The 16,920-nt window shown below is 51.7% G+C and overlaps 1 protein-coding gene across 9 annotated transcripts in view; it reads left to right on the plus strand.

Annotated features, from left to right (window-relative positions):
* The window catches only part of MYOCD (myocardin), a 35,088-nt gene that overhangs the window by 10,696 nt on the left and 7,472 nt on the right, over positions 1–16,920 (plus strand). For 6 of the 9 annotated variants that reach the window (XM_051797479.1, XM_051797475.1, XM_051797477.1 and 3 more), the window contains exons 3-9: positions 3,885–3,940; positions 8,264–8,339; positions 10,525–10,701; positions 14,620–14,795; positions 15,487–15,612; positions 16,103–16,362; positions 16,710–16,863. In XM_051797479.1, the coding sequence (XP_051653439.1) occupies positions 3,885–3,940; positions 8,264–8,339; positions 10,525–10,701; positions 14,620–14,795; positions 15,487–15,612; positions 16,103–16,362; positions 16,710–16,863 (1,025 nt within the window). The remainder of the gene's footprint in view (positions 1–3,884; positions 3,941–8,263; positions 8,340–10,524; positions 10,702–14,619; positions 14,796–15,486; positions 15,613–16,102; positions 16,363–16,709; positions 16,864–16,920) is intronic. The other 3 variants (XM_051797478.1, XM_051797482.1, XM_051797483.1) reach the window with 2 other exon arrangements.

Here is a 16,920-nt window from a genome sequence, read left to right on the forward strand (position 1 = left end):
ATCTCCTGTCCCCCTGTAAAAGCCAGGAACCTCTGTGGCAGGACAAGGAAGAGGTAGAGAGGGCCCATTCCAGAGGCTGTGGAGGGAGGCAGCCACAGGCAACTGCCTTGGCCCCAGAGCGGAAAGGCAATCCCTGGAGGATTGAGATATATCCAGATCTGTGTCTGTGCCCAGCCAGGACCCCACAGGGCAGGGCTATCAGGGTACACCTGAGGCCAGTGAAACCCCACCTGGGCTGGTTGTGGCACAGTGACAAATGTGTTCCCTCTCTGACCTCACTCACCCCTGCTCACCTGGCATTCGAGCCTGAGGGACAAGCTCCAGGACAGCATTATCCTGCAGTCAGGCAGCATCAGAAAGTCAGTTGCTGGGGCCCAAAAAGTCAGTGAATGAAAACAATCCCTTCTGCACCTGCAGGTGCATCATGAAACCTGTAGCACCACTGGAGAAAGGATGTTGGGAGCTCAGCCCTGCTCGGTGGAATACTCTATCCTGACCTAGCTCAGGCTCCACGTGCATATCTGTGGTTACCTGGGACCCAGGTAGAGGATCCTTTCTGTCTCATCAAGGACCCCTTGGGTTCACTGCTAAGATCACAGTTTTCCAAACGCTGTGTCACTTCTGTCTCTTCTGGTTGACCTTGAAGACTGTGATGCAGCTCTTGCCTCAACAGCAGAACAGCACCTCACTAAGAGTATGGCTCTGGCACTGCTTGCTGCACCCTGCCCACCTGAACGATTGTGCCAAGGTAGCCAGCAACAGTCACCTGCTCAGGACATTATTGTCAGCATCAAGCACTAAGAAAACTTGACCAAGATGACAAAATCATGACTGCCAAAATGATAAATGGCTTTAAGACTGATAAATGCATGTTCTTTCCATTTTTCACCTGTTTATTTGTTTAAACATTCAGATTTTATGCTACCTGCCACAAAAGGGCAAGCACTTTAATCCCAAGACTCCAGGAGCTGAAGCTTTAAACAAAATACTGTGACATTTGTTAGAGGACTGCAAGAACCAGGAATACAGTCCATGGCCAAAAATATGTCTAACATCTCCGAAATTGCAAAGTCCACTCTGTAAAGGTGCGGACACATGGACAAGGTGCAGGACAGCTCATTGGACACTCACAGAGCAGCAGTGCCTACTGAGAGGTTTGCACACCTGGCACTGCTCTGCAGGGCTGAGCTGGCACACGTGGCACCCAACAGCTCGAACCTTACACATTGCAGACCACTTATTAAGCCAGATTTATCTGATGGCAACTGAAGTGTATTTTCCTGTTACTTGCAGCTTCTTTGCACTCCCAACTTCTAGGCTGAGATTTTGCAGTCTGGTTTCTGTCCAAGAAGACCGTTTTGGGAAACTTGAGCATAGTTCACTCACTGAAAGTAATAGAAGAAAAGGCACTTTTGCCATTATAAAAACAAACATGCAGAATTTTACTGCTGCATTTGACCTCAGGAGGAAGTGTCAGATGTTAGCATTTAATACGTGGGAGCCCCAGCCAGCTTCCCCATGGCTTAGGCATGTGCAGTCATTCCTCATGAAAAACCTCAGAGCGAACAGGGTGTGGGAAGATAAGGTTAACAAAGACTTGTTAACCTTATCTTCCCACACCCTGTTTGCTCTGAAGACCATCAGGTGAGATTGGCTCCAGGAGGTGCACTAGGACAGGATCTCAGTTCACAGCCATTGCAGGAGGTCAAGAAATGAGCCCATATGGCTGTAACACACAGGGGTTGAAAATCTTCTGGAAAGAGAAAAGAGAATCTCTTCTGGAAAAAATAAAGATGGGCATGGCTGGTCTCCATGGTGAGAGGCAGGTTTGGGCCCACACTTGGAGCATGCACATGGCACAGCAGATTCTGCACAAGATGCTCCTGATGCCTACCAGTGCAGACGAGAGCAGAGCCCGTCCCATTCCTCAGCCTCACTGAGTAGGAAGTTTCCAGTTCTCGCACCAGCACATGCAGATTTATTGCCCCAGGGAAACTGCTGCAGAGCCAGCAAAAGCATTTTGAATCAAGAGCATGCAGGGTCACTTGCAGACAGGCAGCTATAGGGTTGTGCATGGATAAACCCTCTTCCTAGACCTGCCCAGACACCTGCCCTGGGCCAGATCCTGCTCACCTGCCTAGAAGGAAGAGGAGGCAGATTGCAGGATCAAGGATTCCTCAAGACAAGGTTCCACTGACTGTGATGGAATGCAAAAATAGGTGCTCTTGAAGACCCTCCTGCTGTACACAGCCACCACCTCATGCTCTCACTGAAACCTCAGAGCCATAGTCCCAGGGTTATAGACCCCTCATGCAGCAACTCTGCCTCCAGACCCTCAGCCATTTTGTGCTGAGATGTCATCCCCTGAACAACCAGTACCATGTCTTTATTTGTTTTGCAGACTAATACAAGCTGCAGCATCCAGATAATTCCTCCAAAAATCTTGATAAATTACTGAGCTCTGCAACATTTTCCTCTGGAATAGCACGGTGCTTGGTCAGTGCCTGTAGCACGGTGCCAGCATCAGTACTGCACAGTGAGCAGGGTTGGGAAAGTCATCTCTCTTGCTAACTTCATTTCTCCTGTGCACTATTTGATCTTGCTTCTGATCAAACCAGCTGTCACCAGTGCTTGTGGCTGCTCACCAGAGCATGACACAGCAATGCTTCACTGTCTGTCTGCTTTCCAAATGTCAGGAGTAGGAATGTGCCTTCTGTGTTTTCCTGTGATTCACTGGAGATTCCAGGGGTTGCTTGGGTGTTGCCTACCAAAAGCCAGTTCAGAGGCCTCCAAACCTTTCCTGTCTCTCCTCAGTTTTCTCTTCCTCCTCCCCTAGACTGATGGAGGATCACATGTCCTGTGTGAAAATAGTTTCTGTCTTTATTGCATCCCATTCAGAAGATGGAAAGAGAATTTCTGTTGCCAAACAAAGAGTTGCAGCGGACTGTTTTTGTGGGTCAGGACACCTTCCCCTTCCTTGTCCCAGTGGGAACAGTGAGTTTTGCCTGCTTACACAGCCAGAAAAGAATTTTTGTAGGATGTGAGAAGTATTAACCCCCTCACCATGCAAATTCTGCCTCTATTTCTACTAAACCCCAGTAAACAAGGAAATGTGCAAGATTCTTCATGACTCCAGCACAGACTGGTGGGACTGGTGTTCACTGGTCCAAGAGCCAGGGATGATTGGCCTTTTTTTGGGAGCCCCTCTGCGTTAATCCCCCTTGGTGTCAGGAGATGGTCTGCTGCCTGGTACCGTGGCTGGGCCAGGGAGGTCCCATGTCACACAGCTGCCTCTGGGCAGGGAACAGGACAAAGGTCCAGTGAGAAGGGGAGGGACAGTCAGTGATGGAAGAAGGACAAAGGACCACAGTTCCAGGGCCTTCCCCTGCAGTACCATTGCTGGAGGCTGCGCCCACGGACCCCAAGAGCTGAGGCAGTCTTAGTTTTCCTGTTGACCTCAAGCCTGAGTCACCTGCAGGTTTTACTTTCAGGTGAGGTCCCTCACAGGTGTTTCCTTTTCCCAGATCTGTCTTCTGGAGCTGTGGTGCCTTCCATGCCCTGCAGGGAACATTCCAGAGAAAAGTCATATTTGCTCTCTGACATGTCCCACAGAGCACTGTGTTTCAATGCCTGCACCCCCTCCCTGCCCACATGCCTTCTGCTCTCCCCCTGCTCTCCATCTCCCCTGCTCTCCTGCCATGGACTGGCTGAGAGCATGGGATTTCCCAGAGCTTTCCTAAGTTATTTTTAGGCAGTGCAATAAAGACAACAGCTAGTTTGTGTTGCTATTTTTATAGCACTCATTAAAATGCTGTTGCTGAATATCCTGGTAGCTGCTTGCTTCCGCTCCTGTGCTGACTGCTCCTCTTTCTTTCCTGTTGCAGCACTGAAAAGCCCATCTGCATTCCATGAACAGCGAAAAAGTCTGGAGCGAGCCAAGGTAACTCCTGCAGCCCTCCTGTGAGAGAACACGTGGGCTTGCTTTGCATGAGTCACAGGGTTTGAAAGCACCTTCCACCACCATCCCCTCCTCTGGCATCCTCCATGCAGGCCCTGTGGCCAAGGATGAGGGGCAGAGCATCTCCCCTGCTTCCAGACATGGGGTGTGCTCACAAATGTTCTGGAGCACCTTTCTCTGAGCAAGGAAGGGTTAAGAGGGCAGAGGGGGCATCTGTGCCCTGAGCTGTGGGGTTTTACAGCAGCATCAGGGTTTTGCAAGGGGCCGTGGGCAGAGCACAGTTCAGCATGGCATTGGCAGACCTTGCAGTGAGTGTCCAACCAGTGGAACTGCTGCTGTCCCTCCACAGCCTGTGCTGGCTGTTCTGCACTCCTGTGTCAGCCAGGTTAGAGCAGGGCCAGCAGCAAACAGGCCTGAAGGGTCCTAACTAGTTCTGTGCAGAGGGAATGCAGCTGCCTCCTGGAGCAAATCCACAGGGAGCTGACACTTGTCCCCAGGCAGGAGCCTGGCTCTGAGCTCTGCAGGGCGGCTTGGCCACTGGGACACAACATTCAAGGCTCCCGTCCACCCCATTATCTGACTTCCCTAAATACTGCTGAAGGCAGAGATAAGTAGCCATTTCCATAATGCATTGAAACTCTGTTGATCACCTTTTGGGAAATCACCCTGGTTTCCAAGTGCCATGACCAAGCTGGAGGGATGACCACAGAAATCACACAGTCATGCAGGTTTTGCTTGAGCACAAGAGTTTGTTCCATTAATCCACAAAACGTGCTTGCAGTCACATGGGAAAGGGCCTTTGCAAGGAAGAATGATGGTGAAATACAGAGTAGTGCTCTTCTGAACTTAAACACACTCCAAATCACTTGCCCCAAGTCTCCCATGGTAATAAATGGCAAGCATAAGAAACACAATATGACTCTGAAAAATTAGTATGCTTACAAAATTTCAAGCAATCCAAAGTATCCTTGAAGTGTCATATATTTTATAGTTTAAGTATACATTTGTGTCTCTTTGTCTTCAAAAGCTTTCACTGGCTAGTTGCCTGGGGAATGGGAAAGGATGGTCCAGTCTATCCCAAACCTCAGGCATTTTTAGAGCATCCTAAGGAAGACACTGAGCACAGCCCATAACAAACATTGTTCTCTTGCAAGGTTGCCCTGCTTAGACCTGGGACAGGGAAGACCATGGCTGCTTCCAGATAATTACTCAAAGGCATTTGTGGTTTAGCTGATATTCCTCCCAGCTGATGTTGTGTGAACAGAAAGCAGATAACAAGAACTGTTCCTGTGTTCTGCAAGCTCTTCTGCTTCAGCTGATGCTAAAAAGCCCACATTTGAAGGCTTTCTCCACCATTTGTGCCCCAGAGACACAAGGAAAGCTTATAAACAGATAAGGTCCAAAGGAATTGAAGTCATAGCAGAAACATGAGCAAAGCCACAGCTGTAGGCCAGCAACTGGAGCTGAGCTGAAGTCAGGACCTGATCCGAGGATTAGCTGGAAATGCATTAGGTGATTTTAATTGCACCTGGGTGCAGACACCAGCTTGCTCCGACCTGGCACAGGAACCAGGTAAACCCTCCCACGGTCCAAGCAAGGGATTGTATTGGTAGAAGTAAGCTGGGAAAAAATACAGGGGGAAGGGTAAGGCGTTAGAAAGACTTCAGTAAATAAAATATCTATTATTTGTTTAAACATGTCACTGGCTATGTTAGAGGCTGTCATCAGGCCAGCACAGCATACTTTGAAGTTGGTGTCCTAGAATAGATTGCTGGGTTGGAGGACTGAGAGCAGGCTGCCTTTGCTGAGGCAGGCTGGCTTTCCTGAGCCCTGGCTCAGTAGTGCTTGAGCACTCACCCAGCACTCCAGCAAGGGTGGCAAAGAGGGACTGCAGGGGCTCTTGTGCCTCTGCCCCAGAGCAGAACATCCCCACTCAGTCAGTCCTGACTGATGTGTGAGCACCCACAGACATCCCACTACCCAGCAGCTGCTCTGGTGTTCTCTGACCTGTGCTATGAGATGTGTCCTCTCATTCCCAGCTCAAGCTGTTCAGCTGAAGTTTGAGCACGCTGCTGGTTCTCCTAAATGCATGCACATGTAGAACTGTGTCTCTTTTTTCTTGTAGCACTTTAAAAAGCTATTTTGCATCCTGTGCCCCTACAGCAATCTCACCTCTGGCCTGACCAGCCTCCCCTCCCTTCAGCCCCTCCTCACTGATCTCATCTCTGACTCAATTGATGTCTGTAGCTGTTGTCCAGTCCTTGTCCATGAACCCTTTCAGATCTAGGGCACAGAACAGGGCCTTGCTGTGCTGTGTCTCCCTGCTGGTTTGGGGTTGTGGGTCAGCTGCTGATCACTAGATTCTCCAGAGCCTTTTATAGTTTTTCTATGCATTGAGTAACTAATTTCTGCCAGGGTAGTGACCACCTCAGAAGTATCTCTGGTGCATTGTCTTCATCCCCCACAGTGCTTAATCAACTGGCTTAGCTGTGGCTAACTGTCACCTGAACACAGTCCTTCCCAAGTGTCCCTGAAATTGTATCACATATATTTCAGATCATGTATTGCTCTAAATCATGGTGCACTGTAATCTGTTAGCTTTGAATGATTCAGAGTTAAGAAATACGTCTTCTGTCATCCAAAGCACTAATTAATATATTGACTAGCAGGAAAAATTGCTGCATAACAGGATTTGATTTATTCTTCTGTTTAGACTGTGAGCCATTCCCAATTCCTCTGGTGATCCACGGCTATGCTCCTTTTTTATGTTAGTCTTATCCAGACCAAATTTCTCTGGCTTGCGTATGAGAAAGCCATGTAAGATAATGTCAAAACATGTTTAAAGTCAAGCTACATGACATTAATTTTTTATTCCTGTAACAGAAAACTGTCATCTCTCCATAGAAGGAATTTAGGTTGATGTGATGTGGTTTGTTCTTCATAAATCCATCCTGGCTGTTGTTCACCTCCTTGCTATCTTCAAAATCCACTTATATAGATTGTTTGATTACTTGGTCCAATATCTTGCTGTCTGCTTTATAATTTCCTGGTTTCTTCTCTCCATCTCTTCTAAAGCAAGACATTATGCTCTCCTTTGCCCAGTTTCCTGGAGAACCACAGATAGTTGCTATTACTCTAGCCCTGTGTATCCCAAACTACTTGGGGACATTTAACTCCTCTGAGTACTCTCTGACCAGTTCTCCAACCTAATAACTGGAGCTTCTTCTCTGTTGCTGAAGGCTCTTGGCTTAGCCACCTGATTGATAAATAGCCATTTATTTGTTTAAGTGAGATTTGTTTTAAAGGGCATTAAATCCTGTGGTCATCTCAGCAGCACGCACAATTATTTCTCCTGTTTATGGAACACAGACAGCACTTTCCATTGCCTGATCCTGGCTGCAGAAGTGCTTGTAAGATCTTTTTCTCGTGAACCTGTACATTTTATACTGTGGGTTTCCAATTGTGCTCCAGCTCCTTGTACTATTCTTTAATATTTATTCTTAAGATTTTAACCTTTTTGAACTATTAAGATATTTTTGACTATTTCTTCTTGCAGCTCAGCTTAGCAAAGAGCTAATCTTGTCTAAGTTGTGCTCTAGCTTTTCTTCACCAGGGGATAAGCTTATATTTGTATTTTTGAGGTCAGGTGCCCTCAAGGCTGACTTTCTTGGCCCTAATGGATGGTTACTGTACCTCTGTGTGCCTCTGTGTTCCTAAAGCCATGAGGGAGGTGGCACAAGGTCCCAGGACCATGTTCATTACAAGCTCAGCTGCAGTGATCTGCAAAATGGATTTTCCCAGCCTCATATCACAGCTGGGGTGAGGAACCACAGAGCATAGGAACTGCAGGAAGGTTAAACCTCATGGCTGACCTGGGTGGGAAGTCTGAGTATCTTCATTACTTGCTCTTGATATCCCACCCCAGAGTGCCAGGCTTCCCACAGAAGGCACTGCTAACAGGACACCCCAGAGCTGCCTTGGTGCAGCTCTCAAAGGACCATTCCCAGGGAATAGGTCCCACTCTTCCCTTCACAATACTTCAGGCATCTAAAGCTCAATGGTGATTGTAAAGGACACAGGAGTGGGTACAGTGATCAGTCAGCAGCTCCATGCACAGTGTTCCCTTTCTGAAGAACTCCTGCCCGAGAACAAGCTGGTGTCTGAGTGACGAAAAATTCCATTTAGAACCTCACTCAACCCAGCTTGTAATAAATCCAAAAGAGCCATGGGATGACACAGGGGCAGGTGCTCTCAGGACCTTATTGCTGCTCCAGCCAGGTAACCCTCTGCATTTGTGTTCTGCAGACTGAAGATTATCTCAAGCACAAGATCAGAAGCAGGCCTGAGCGCTCAGACCTGGTCAACATGCACATTCTGCAAGGTAAGACTGCCCCAGCTTCCCACACACTCCTCGTGTCTCCTGCCCTGGGACTTGTGTCCTTCCTGCCCCACCTGTGTTCCTTCAGGGCTCTCATCATGATTAACTTTGTCCCAGCTGCTCATAAGAGACAGACTTAAATAGGACACAGTTTGTATGAAATTCTCTCCAGACCTGGTCTTCAGGAAGCAGGACACACTTTTGGTTATTCCCTGGCAAACGCAGTCCCAAGGCCATCTAGTCTTTCTCCCATCTCTGCCAGGGGCCAGCATGAGATGCTCTAGAGAACAGTGGGTATAGAACAGCTGTGAGAGAGAACTCTGTTAGCCACAGGAGCTGATGTCTGATCACAAAAAGCAAACCCAGAGCATTTGTTGTCCAGGGCACTGAAACTCCTATAGCAGGTTGTTGTAACACCCTCCCAAAGCGAATCTTTTGTGCTGCCATAATTCCAGATATTCTGTGGGACAACTCATGCAGTCAGTGACCCAAGCACAGCTGTATGAAAAGCCCTGCTATCAGTCTGTGAGCCACAGCAGCTCTCCCCTCTCCCATCATGGTGTTCCCTCTCAGCCAGAGACCTGGCAAGGCTGCATCCCATCACAGACAGCAGAACTCCACGGTGTCCCTCCTTATCTCCAGAGATAACAAGATACTCAGAGACAGAGAGGATGTGCAGCCTCCCTCCCTCCCTCCTAGAGCCCTGTCAGTTGGCTGGAAAAAGCAGATCACTCTCTGGCAGCTGTAAATGCTGCCCTCTGCTCTCAGCATGGGTGCAATCTTCCTCTGGCAGGCAGGAAGATGGAGCCGGGGTCCCATGCTGGATCAGTGTCACTGCCTTGCTTTCCCCTTGGGTTTCCATCCCTAAAATGGGCTGGCACCACTGCTTAAGAGGTGAAAGTGTCTTTCCCTTGGTTTAAATAACAGAAGTAATATGGCCAGGAGTTGTGGCCAAGAGCTGTCAACCAGATGTGGAGGCAGCTGCAGCCCTGGGCATGGACAGGGCCAGGCAGGGCACAGGGGAGCAAAGCCTGGCTGTGTACTAAGCAAGCTGCACATGCTGCCCCACACCCCCTGACCTGGAGGCACTGCTCAAACCTCTGTCCATCGTGCTCTGCGTTCCATGGAGGTGCCTTGGCGTATCATGAACCTACATGTACATTTTGTTCACAACAGGACCTAGAGGGGATTGCAATTGGCCAGATGAGACACTTCGCATTGTCAAAGTGCCTTACAGACACATCTTCTGTTACTGTTCACCTCGAGGAGCTCATTTGTGTTCACTGGTCTATATAATCTGAGGCCAGAAGTGGCCCTAGACCAGCTCTCCTGGCCTCTTGCAGAGAATTTTCCATGGCATGAAGCCCTTTAGCTTGTGTTGCTGACAGTATCTCCTCCAGAGCAGTGCCCAGTCTTTGAAGATAGCACAACCTAGAATCAGCCATTCCTACTTCAGACCCCCAAGGGTATAGAAATGGTCTGCTTTAGAAACCCACTCCCTCCCTACTCATGCCTGTGCCACCATAGGAGCCAGATCAGCTTTGTTCAGGAAATTTTCTATTGAAGTTGCTGCTCTTCTGTCACCACTCTGTAACTGGGGTCTTCTCAGCTGGCTTTGGTAGGGCTGTAGCTAGATCTACCTGCTGTGCTCCTCTCCAGCTCGTTCTTCCCTGAAGGCCTGGAGCACTGTAGTCATGTCACCTCCAAAAGTCCACAGCCCAGCACGCACTATTTTTAATTCCAGTGTAAGCCATTTACTCCAGTTGTCCAGCACTGCTAATGGTTCTTTTCTCCAGCTATTCCCCAGAAGTAGGGATCCATCTGCACTAGCCCACAAGGGCCAAGGTGCTCCTGGCAGGCAGGAGCTGGAGACCCCTTTGGCCCTCATTAGTCTCAGCTTGTTAATCACGGGTCACTCCTGGTCCTTGCAGAGGATGCTCCAGCTGTAGGCTGGGTTTGCAAATCTAGGCTGGTAGACAGAGGCTCTTGTTTGGGAAGGGAGAAGCTGGGCCTAAGGCTCAGAGGAGGACCCATGTCACAGATCCCACCAGCCCCATCCAGTCCAGCAGAGCAGCTCCTGCTGTGCCCTGAGCCACACTCAGGTTTTGCCCACAGCCCCCAGGGCTGTGATGAAAGGAAGCACTCGCTGAGGTTTCCCCTGGTCCTGATGCCTTCTTTGGCCTTTTAGACTCGGCTGCAGAGGGGTCCATTCAGTCGACTCAAATGAAGCTGAAAAGAGCCCGACTGGCAGATGACCTCAATGAAAAGATCGCTCTCAGGCCGGGTCCTTTGGAGCTGGTGGAGAAGAATATTATTTCCGTTGACTCTGCAGTGAAAGAGGCCATAAAAGGTAGTGAAAGGAAAGGTGTGTGTTGTGTGTGTGCGCGTGGAGCAGGGCAGGGGCTGGCGAGGGCACGAGGAGGTACCACAGTGACTGCAGGAAGTGACTGACCTGGACTTAGGAGCTGCATTTATTGCTTAAATTTCATTATTTTCACAGTAAGGAGCCCAGTCCAGCACAGCCTGCTCTGTCTTATCCTGCCTGTGAGCAGAGAGCTCTCATGTTAGAGCAGTGACACTGAAACGTGCACAATTGTTCAGCCACGTCCCCACAAAAGAGCCTTCCTTCTTACACCTCTTCTCTCCACAAGGCTTTGAGCATGGAAATGCTACAGTTGGAGACAGAATGTTCCCTTCTCCGCCGTGGTTGGGTGCAGAGGTGTGGTTGTGAGGCCAGTCTGGATTCTCCCACTTGCGCCCTGCCAAGCTCTTACATCCTAGTTAATGGGGGTGAAGTGGCCCCAGTTCAGTGAGGCCGTGGTTCTTTTTTTTACCACTGATGCTAGTGGTATGAAGGGCCTAACAGAGCAGGATGCTGCATCTTGGGGGTGTGAAAGCATCCCTGGGGAGTTTGGCTGCTGGGGACTGTGGAAGCATCCCTGGGATACTAGGCTTCTGGGGAATATGAGAAGCAGCCCACACCCCAAAGCAGGGGATGCTCCTATCAACCAGTACCCAGCACTCACCTTATGCCCAAGCCTGGTTTTCCTCCATCACCTCCCACCCAGGAGAGAGGCAGAATCCTCCACAATTACTTCCCCACAGGGAAGCTGGTGTGGGAGGAGAAACAGAGCAAAAAGGTGACTCAAATTTCACAGGGCCCAGTGCCAGGATAGGGAGGTCTGAAAGGAGAGAAAAGGAGCAGGAAAACCAGCAGGGTCCTGCAGTGACAGGACACCAGCCTGTATTTTTGAAGCCTGGGGCCATCTCTACATGTCCAAATTGGTGCTCAGGTCTTCAGTGAGGCACTGAGAGGTGCTCTGCCCCTGGAAACTGCTTGTTCTGTTGCTCCTGGTTCCTCAATTCATGGGATCATTTTCATTGGCATAATCCCATGTGAAGTGTCAGTTCTGGAGCTGAGAGCTGAGAGCAAGCTGGGGACAGTGGCAGGACTCTGGAACAGGAGGGGTCTTTCGGTGACAGGAGTGATGCCAAAAATGAGAGTTGAAACAGGAAACACTTTGACTTTCATTTCATCTCAGAAACCATCATAAATGGCATTAAATATTCCAGGCCCAGATATTACTCTGTCCTGCCCCACAACTGTTCCTGCTCTTGGTTTTGGGGCTGTGAAGTGCAGGCTCTGTCCATACAGCGGCTCCTCCAGCCTGGCCCTGGAGCTGCTCTCCTTCCAGCATGTCACAACTCTCCTCTTTGAAGCTGAAATGTTCCAGGACTCTGCCTGAAGAGGAATTTTTAAGGAGAGTTGAAGTAAAATCTCCCCAGCCACTTATCGAAGGAGAGAACAGTGGAAAAAAAAAAGTTTCAAAAAATCCCCCCCTCTATAAACATTTGAGGCAGTTTGAGCATGACTTTATCCCCTGGAGCTGAGGTTTGGAGGCTGGGCAAGTGAACTTGAAGCTTGAACAGAGCTTCTACCCAGCTGCCTTGTCAGGAGCTCATGGTAAACAGAGATTTACGGGACCAAACTGTTAAACCCAAAAAGTTTGGCTTAAAAATGATTTGTTCAGTTTTAAATTTCTCCCTTTCGCAATGCCCTTCAATCACATTGCTGGGTAAAAATGTGTCCTGCAAGCCAGTTACATCCCATTTACGGTGAAATGTGCAGCACATTAGGGACAAACAAGAAGATACTTGGTACCATTGGGTGCCACGTGAAGAAGGTGATGCAGCTGCACCAGGAGCACCATACCAGCCCTCAGGTTTCTGCAGAAGAAAGCCCCAGGCTGAAGGATCCTCAAGCTGGTTTTCAGAGTCAGGGGCGCCTTGTGGTGCTCACAGTTTGGGGCGAAGGGCTGAACACAGAGCAGAGATGAGCACTGGCACTTCTGAATGTTAAGCCTTTTGTTTTTGCAATACCAGAAAGATGACAGGGTTTAAAATCATTTTACTTTAACCTTGGAATCTCAACTGTTTACACAGTGGAAAGTTCAGCTGACGTGTTCCTCTAATCGCCTCCGGCAGGGTGAGCAGAAAGTGCCAGACCCCAACTGAAAGCCCAACCGTCCCAGTGACAGGAGGCCGCCAGAGCCCTGCATAGCTGAGCAGTGATACAAGAACCCTTTTTTACCAGGTCCTTGTCATCACTTTGTCCAGCGTGCTGGAGAGGACAATACCCAGTGCATTAGAAACAGCCCGGAGCAAACACCATCCTGCCTGAGATTACAGCAGGGACACGGGATGGAGAAACAATACACTCCAGGGCGGGCTGGGTGAGAGCAGGACAGATAAGGGAAGCATTCCCCATCGGCACAGGCCTGTGGTATCAAGCAGCAGGATGCAGCGCATTCTTGTCATGCTCTGGGCTGTTGCTGTGTCCTGCAGGTCCCTTGGGGTCCCAGCTTTGGCACCACTTCTCAACACACACTTATTAAATGCCAGCCCAGCAGGAGACTTGCAGATCCACAAGTCCACTACTCCTTGCTGGGAGTAATTTTTCCCGAGAGGGATACCCGTGCTGTCTGCAGGGATGGGAAGCAGCTCCCACCCAGCCTGGGTGGACCGTGCAGTGCTGCAGTTCCTCAGGGAATACCCAGTTTGAGGGCTGCCTCTGATGGAGAGGGCACAGGCCCTATTTTCAGGGACATATGAAGAGAGCAGGTTGGACATGGCTGATCTCATACCCCTAGCCCATATGGTGGCTGGGCAGCAGCTCTGGCAGGGAGCCAAGGCACCAGCAGCCACAGGGAGCTGAGATAACCCTTATCTCTCAGATAGGGGCAGGGGTCAGAGCAGGAGGCCCGTGTCGGTGAGAAGGTGCACATTGCTAGACCAGCAGCAGGGACAGGTGGAAGCTTGTCCCCAGGCCCTTCCTACTTCCCCATTTGTCACCTCGCTATCAGCATGCCAAGCTGCCTGACAAATGCCAGACATGAGCACGAGGAGATTACGAGCATGGCCACGCTGCTCCTTCCTCTACCCCCACCTGCAGCCCTCCAGAGGCTCACATGAGACCTCTTTTTTCCCAGCCCTTTATTTATCAGCAAAACCTAGGGGTCAAGAGCCGTTGCCCATCTGACAAGCAGATAGCGTGCAGCAGCTGTGCAGTGGGAGCAGCAGTGCCCAGGGCTGTCAGAAAGGCAAAGGTAGTGGTTTGAACCATGTCCTGTGGGTGAAGCCTGTGGACAGAGGCAGGATCTGGGAGCCTCTGTGCATCTGCAGCCAGGTCCACCCATGTTGGCTCGTGTGCCTTGAGGGGATGGGTCATGCTCCGGGTTGATTTCAGCTTCAGTTCTTCTGATGAGGATGGGGTCCCACGCGTGTGTGGGTGTGCAGCCGGGGTGCTCGGGGGACCCTAACACCCATCTCCCGCCTTAGCCCAGCAGTGGGGCAGGATGGCAGAGCCCCTCCTGCACCAGTCCCACCTGTCTGTACCAACCCTCCTGTGCTGGTGGGCCTGACTCCTCCGAGCCTTCCTCTCTCTTTCTCCCACGGAACAGGGTCTATGGTCCCAGCTCCTTTGACCTCTTCTCTCTCCCTCTTCCAAGGGACACAGTTCGTGGTTCCAGCTCCTCAGACCCCTCCTCTCTCAAGGAAAATGGTCCATGGGCCCAGCTCCTCAGACCCCTGCCCTCCCACCCCCAAGTGACCGGTCCATGGCTCGGGCCAGGCGCTGTGTCCCCCCGCTCTCCCCCAGCCGCGGCCGAGACCGCCGGGCACCACGGCCGGGGCTGGGGGCACCGCGAGGCTCACCCAGGCCCCTCACCCCTCCCCAGTGCCCCCAGTCCCCGCGGGCTCTGACCGCCGCCCCTCCGCCCCCCAGGCACCCAGGGCAGCTTCCCCTGCCCGGCCGACGCCTTCGCCTTCGAGGAGGAGGACAGCAGCACGGACGGGCTGTCCCCGGAGCGGCCCCGAAGCCGCGGCTCCCCGGGGCCCGCAGAGCCGCCCGCTGCCTCCAGGGACCCAGAGCCGCCCCCCGGTGCTGCCGGGACACCGCAGGTAGGGGGGCGGTCCCGGACCGGGGGCACAGCGGGGGGCACGAGGGGGACGGGCCGGGTCCCGTCCGGGCGCTCGCCCGGGGCCTCACGGGCTGCGCGGGGCCGGCGCGCCCTCCGCCGGCCGGAGCGGGCACTGCAGGCACCGGGGCAGAGGTGGGGCGAGGGACTGGCGGGAATGGGGGGACTGGGGTGGTATCGGGGGAATGTGAGGGGCCGGGGGGGAACTGAAGGAATGGGGAGGACTGGAAGGAATGGAGGGGACTGGGGGAATGGGGAACCAGGGTGGACAAGTGCAGACTGTGGGACTGGGGTGGACTGTGGGGGCTGGGAAGAACCGGGGCAGACTGGGGGGGGGGGGGGCAGACCAGAGGGACTGTGGTCATCCAGGTCAACTGGGAGGACTGGTCTAGTCTGGAGGACACTGAGGGACCAGCATTGGGCAGGGTCAGGTGAAATGGAGGGGGCTTGGAAACCAAGAAGAACTGGGGGGACAGAGGACTAGGAAAGGACTGGGATAGCCTGGGGGTGTGGGGATAGTTGGCTGAGATAGACCTGAGGGGACTGGGACGGACTGAGGCATCTGTGGGGACTGGGGACAACATGGGGTGAAGAAACGGGGTAGCAGGTACCCCTGTCGAGGCTGGGCAGCCCCTGGCACCGGCCCTACAGCCCCTCTCACCTGTCCCTCGCAGGATCATCCCCCCAGTGCCGATGGCCACGCTCCGGACACAGCCTCGGGGCAGGGCAGCCAGTGTGACAGCCCCAAGCAAACGGGGGGGCAGGACAGCCCCACGCTCCCCGTGCCCTCTGCAGTGAAGGTAATCAATGCCTGTGCCTCCGGCTGCATCCCAGCCTGGAGTGTCCCCATGCTGCACTCCACCTGTGTGAGAGGTCTGGGGGTTTGGCCTTAAAGGCTTTGAACAATGCAGGCAGACAAACCTTATGCCAAAACTATAATTTGATTCACTGTGTAGTGGTACAAGGTACAGCAATATGCCTTTTGGCAGAGGCAATTGCTTGAGTCCTGCACTGGAAACATCCTCTGGGCTGAGAGCAGGAGGAAATGTGAGGAGCACTGGAATACCTTCCAGGCAGGGACGGTCATTCTTCATCTCATGTGCTCTCCAGCACAAATGAGAAGGGACAAAGTCCCGAGGGAGTCCCCCACATCCAGGTTCAGCAGCTCTTAGAGCTGGAGTGTCAGAGTACCAACAGGAGCTGCCCTTGTTTTGTCTCAGGCCTCTGAGGTCCCATGGAGGGTGGCAGGAGCTCTTTTCACAGCTCATTCCTTTCCTTTTTGACCAACAGTCCAAATCATCCACTGATAGCAAGAACCGTCACAAAAAGCCCAAGGACACGAAGCCCAAAGTGAAGAAACTCAAGTACCACCAGTACATCCCTCCAGACCAGAAGGCAGAGAAATCCCCTCCACCCATGGATTCTGCGTATGCCAGACTGCTCCAACAACAGCAGCTCTTCCTGCAGCTCCAGATCCTCAGCCAGCAGCAGCAGCAGCAGCAGCAGCAACAGCACTTCAGCTACTCCGGGATGCACCAAGGACAGCTAAAGTGAGTGGCACTGTGACAGCAGCAGGGTTTAGTCCTATCTCTGTCCAAACTTTCCCCTGCCTAGTACCCATTTGTGCCAGAGCAAGGGGGTAGAGGCATGCCGGTGAAACATAAAAGCTTGGGAACAGCACAGACTGTCCATTCTGGCTTTGTGGACTGGCCGGGGCATCTGCAACCTGCTGGTGGGAGACCAGCAACCTCCTACAGCCCAGCCTGGTTTTCCTTGGGCTGGCCATCCATAGGCCTCATACAGGAGACAGCTCCTAAGGGAGCATAGGGATGGGATGCTAGTCACAGAGACCTTGAGGGGACCAACAAGTTACCCCAAATCTCCTTTGTTATTTCAGGCAATCAAATGAACAAATGGTCAAAAGTTCAAATTCTTCATCAACTTCTGTCAACAACACCCCTCTTTCTCCAGTGAAAACCACCTTTTCAGGCCAGACTTGTGTCTCATCTATCAAGCCAGGCCCTCTGCCATCCAACCTGGATGATCTCAAAGTGAGTGCAAACTTTGTCACAGCAGGAGCAGAATCTCACAGCCTGAGCGTGCAGTGG

Source organism: Manacus candei, unplaced genomic scaffold (assembly GCF_025592945.1).
Source record: "Manacus candei isolate 608988 ecotype Guabito, Panama unplaced genomic scaffold, ASM2559294v1 h1tg000047l, whole genome shotgun sequence".
NCBI classification, from domain to species: domain Eukaryota; kingdom Metazoa; phylum Chordata; class Aves; order Passeriformes; family Pipridae; genus Manacus; species Manacus candei.